Source organism: Tigriopus californicus, chromosome 11 (genome assembly GCF_007210705.1).
Source record: "Tigriopus californicus strain San Diego chromosome 11, Tcal_SD_v2.1, whole genome shotgun sequence".
NCBI lineage: Eukaryota > Metazoa > Arthropoda > Copepoda > Harpacticoida > Harpacticidae > Tigriopus > Tigriopus californicus.
This window is the reverse complement of record NC_081450.1, coordinates 1,716,577-1,718,798: the sequence shown is the minus strand read 5'-3', so window position 1 is coordinate 1,718,798 and position 2,222 is coordinate 1,716,577. Positions and strand designations below refer to the sequence as shown.

At 38.0% G+C, this 2,222-nt stretch overlaps 1 protein-coding gene across 10 annotated transcripts in view; it reads left to right on the top strand.

Annotated features, from left to right (window-relative positions):
* The window catches only part of LOC131889829 (ribosome-binding protein 1-like), a gene marked incomplete at its 5' end in the record, with an annotated part of 14,274 nt that extends 13,021 nt beyond the window's left edge, over positions 1-1,253 (top strand). For all 10 annotated transcript variants that reach the window (XR_009374236.1, XR_009374237.1, XR_009374234.1 and 7 more), the window contains 1 exon segment: positions 595-1,253. Coding sequence is in view for 3 of the 10 variants with exons in the window: in XM_059239030.1 (XP_059095013.1) it covers positions 595-612 (18 nt within the window).
* Between the last annotated feature and the right edge of the window lie 969 nt (positions 1,254-2,222).

The following is a 2,222-nucleotide window of genomic DNA, read 5'->3' as shown; positions in this document are numbered from 1 at the left end:
CGCCCCCCTTTGCGTTTGTACCGGTTTAGCCTCCTAAATTGTGCTGTTGTCGTTGGATGTGCTCCAAATAGGGTGGAACAAACCTGTTCGTCATCGTGTTTTGTAGGCTATTTTCAGTCGTGTTTTTGTCTTGAAACTTCATTTTCATTTCAATTCCACAGCTTTGACAATTCGATCATTGAATTTGTTAGCAGGCCGTGCATTATTGTGCGACTCGCCTGAAATAAATAAGATTTGATTTCATTAGTCTGTTATACACTGCAGCTAATGAGATGGTTAACTATGAAATGTTAATATTTTAGAACGGTTTCAATATTATGCTTTTAATTACCTAGTGAACAGAAACAAAACTTTTAGCAACTTCTGATTTTTTAAACAGTACCCACGCAAATGATTTTTTCAAACAAGGATACATGCTGGGTTCCTAGTTCCAATAGTTCACATTGGTGCCTAGTCTTCCTCGTCTTCCTTTCTTGTTGCCTTTTCTCTAACCTGCATTTGGTCGTGTGCCGTGTTCGTGTCTACTCCCTCCTTCATGGATTGTCTTATCTTTGGGCCCGCACTTCACGGGTTTTTTCGACCTTTGTATTGCAGGCCATTGTTGCTCCATGACCCATTCCAGTAGGAGCCTGTATGATCATGGTGTAAGCCGTTTGCGATCCTCTATCCCTTCAGCTGCCACAGCAGCATCAACAGCATCATCCACAATCGGCAAGGGTTCGCCTAAGATCGCGACCCGTGATCATCCGGGGAAGTGATTCATTCCGCATTGCGAGTGGTATAATCACGTGTGACTATTTTACCTCTAACCCTAAAATATCATCACCCCGCCCGTATGATTCATAATTGTTCTCAAAAGCACGTCTATTTTTGCCCATAGCATTTTCGTTGGTTTGGCCCTCGTCGCCCCACATAATTTTAAGGAGTTTTATTTTCAATTTAGCCCATGGGCACTACTTCTGACTGGGCTAATTTTGTTGCATATTTTATGGCTGCCCAACTCCCCAAGATGCCAGCAATCTTCTACTGTAAGAGTTATTTTTGTCTTTATTTTTCTTATGATTATTATTGATGTTCTCATTACCATATTCTGAATGCTAACGACATTCACAATTGTGATCAACCAATCCATGACGACAAAATAGTGATGATTCTTCTTCTCCTCCAAGTTCCTTTTGTCATCGATTCTTGTACTGATGTTGAACTGTCCAGATCAATGATAACGAATAAACATACCCGGAATTGCTAACTGATCAAGTTCAATCTGTTATTTCATCTTAGACTTAGGCCTTGAAAAGGCCTGTTTCTTCATCTTTCGAGAATGTGAGCTTCTAACCCATTCCTTTCATCAACGAATTTTGAAGTAGCTCTATAAACAGGAATGAAAACTACCCAATGGCCTAGAAAAAACATACTCTAAATGTTTCATGAGAATATTCTTGCTTATTACTTGGAAATAAAATTGTAAAAAGTGTTGGCTTTTACACATTTGAAAGATTGACGTTGATTCAGTTTGATAATTTCGCACTCATAAATTTTCGACAATTAAATCAATGAAAACGTTTAAGCATTAACAGGTTTACTTGAAATTTGTGCAGATACGTCAATTATTGTGAATACCTCCCAAAGTAGATCATAACTGGTCATTTTAAGTGCCTGCAACTTGCCAAAATCCACTCCAGGACAAAAAAAATAGATTTGAGGAAGTGGAGGTATTGACAACTCGTCTATTAGTTCTCCACTTCATTTTAAAGGCTTCCTCATAACTGCTAGTAGATTGATATACGAGGGGTATGTCACCTAAACCGGTACTCAGTTCATATATTATATGATAATTAAGATATTGAAAAATGGTCATGAGGCATTGACAGATCTTTTTGAATGGCAACATTTTATCTTTTCAAAAAGAAACAAAAATTAGCTGATTTCCTGTAAATTTGAAGTTTCTTTAGTGTATTCGGCTTACCCCTTACAAAAGTATCGCGAAACAAAAGGGACGATCAATATGCAACACTAAAATCTTTTGCAAAATCGGGCAAAACTTCTACGGAATGCTTCAAATTTTTACAAGAGGCCTATGGAGAAGCTGCATTTTTACGTAATTGGTTTTTTTCATGGTATCGCAAATTTCATCAGTTTAGGTCTCAAAATGACCTGGAATTGGCCATACAGGGGATGTTAAGACAGCTCTCAAAGAATGGCCTCTTGTTTGTATTTGAGAG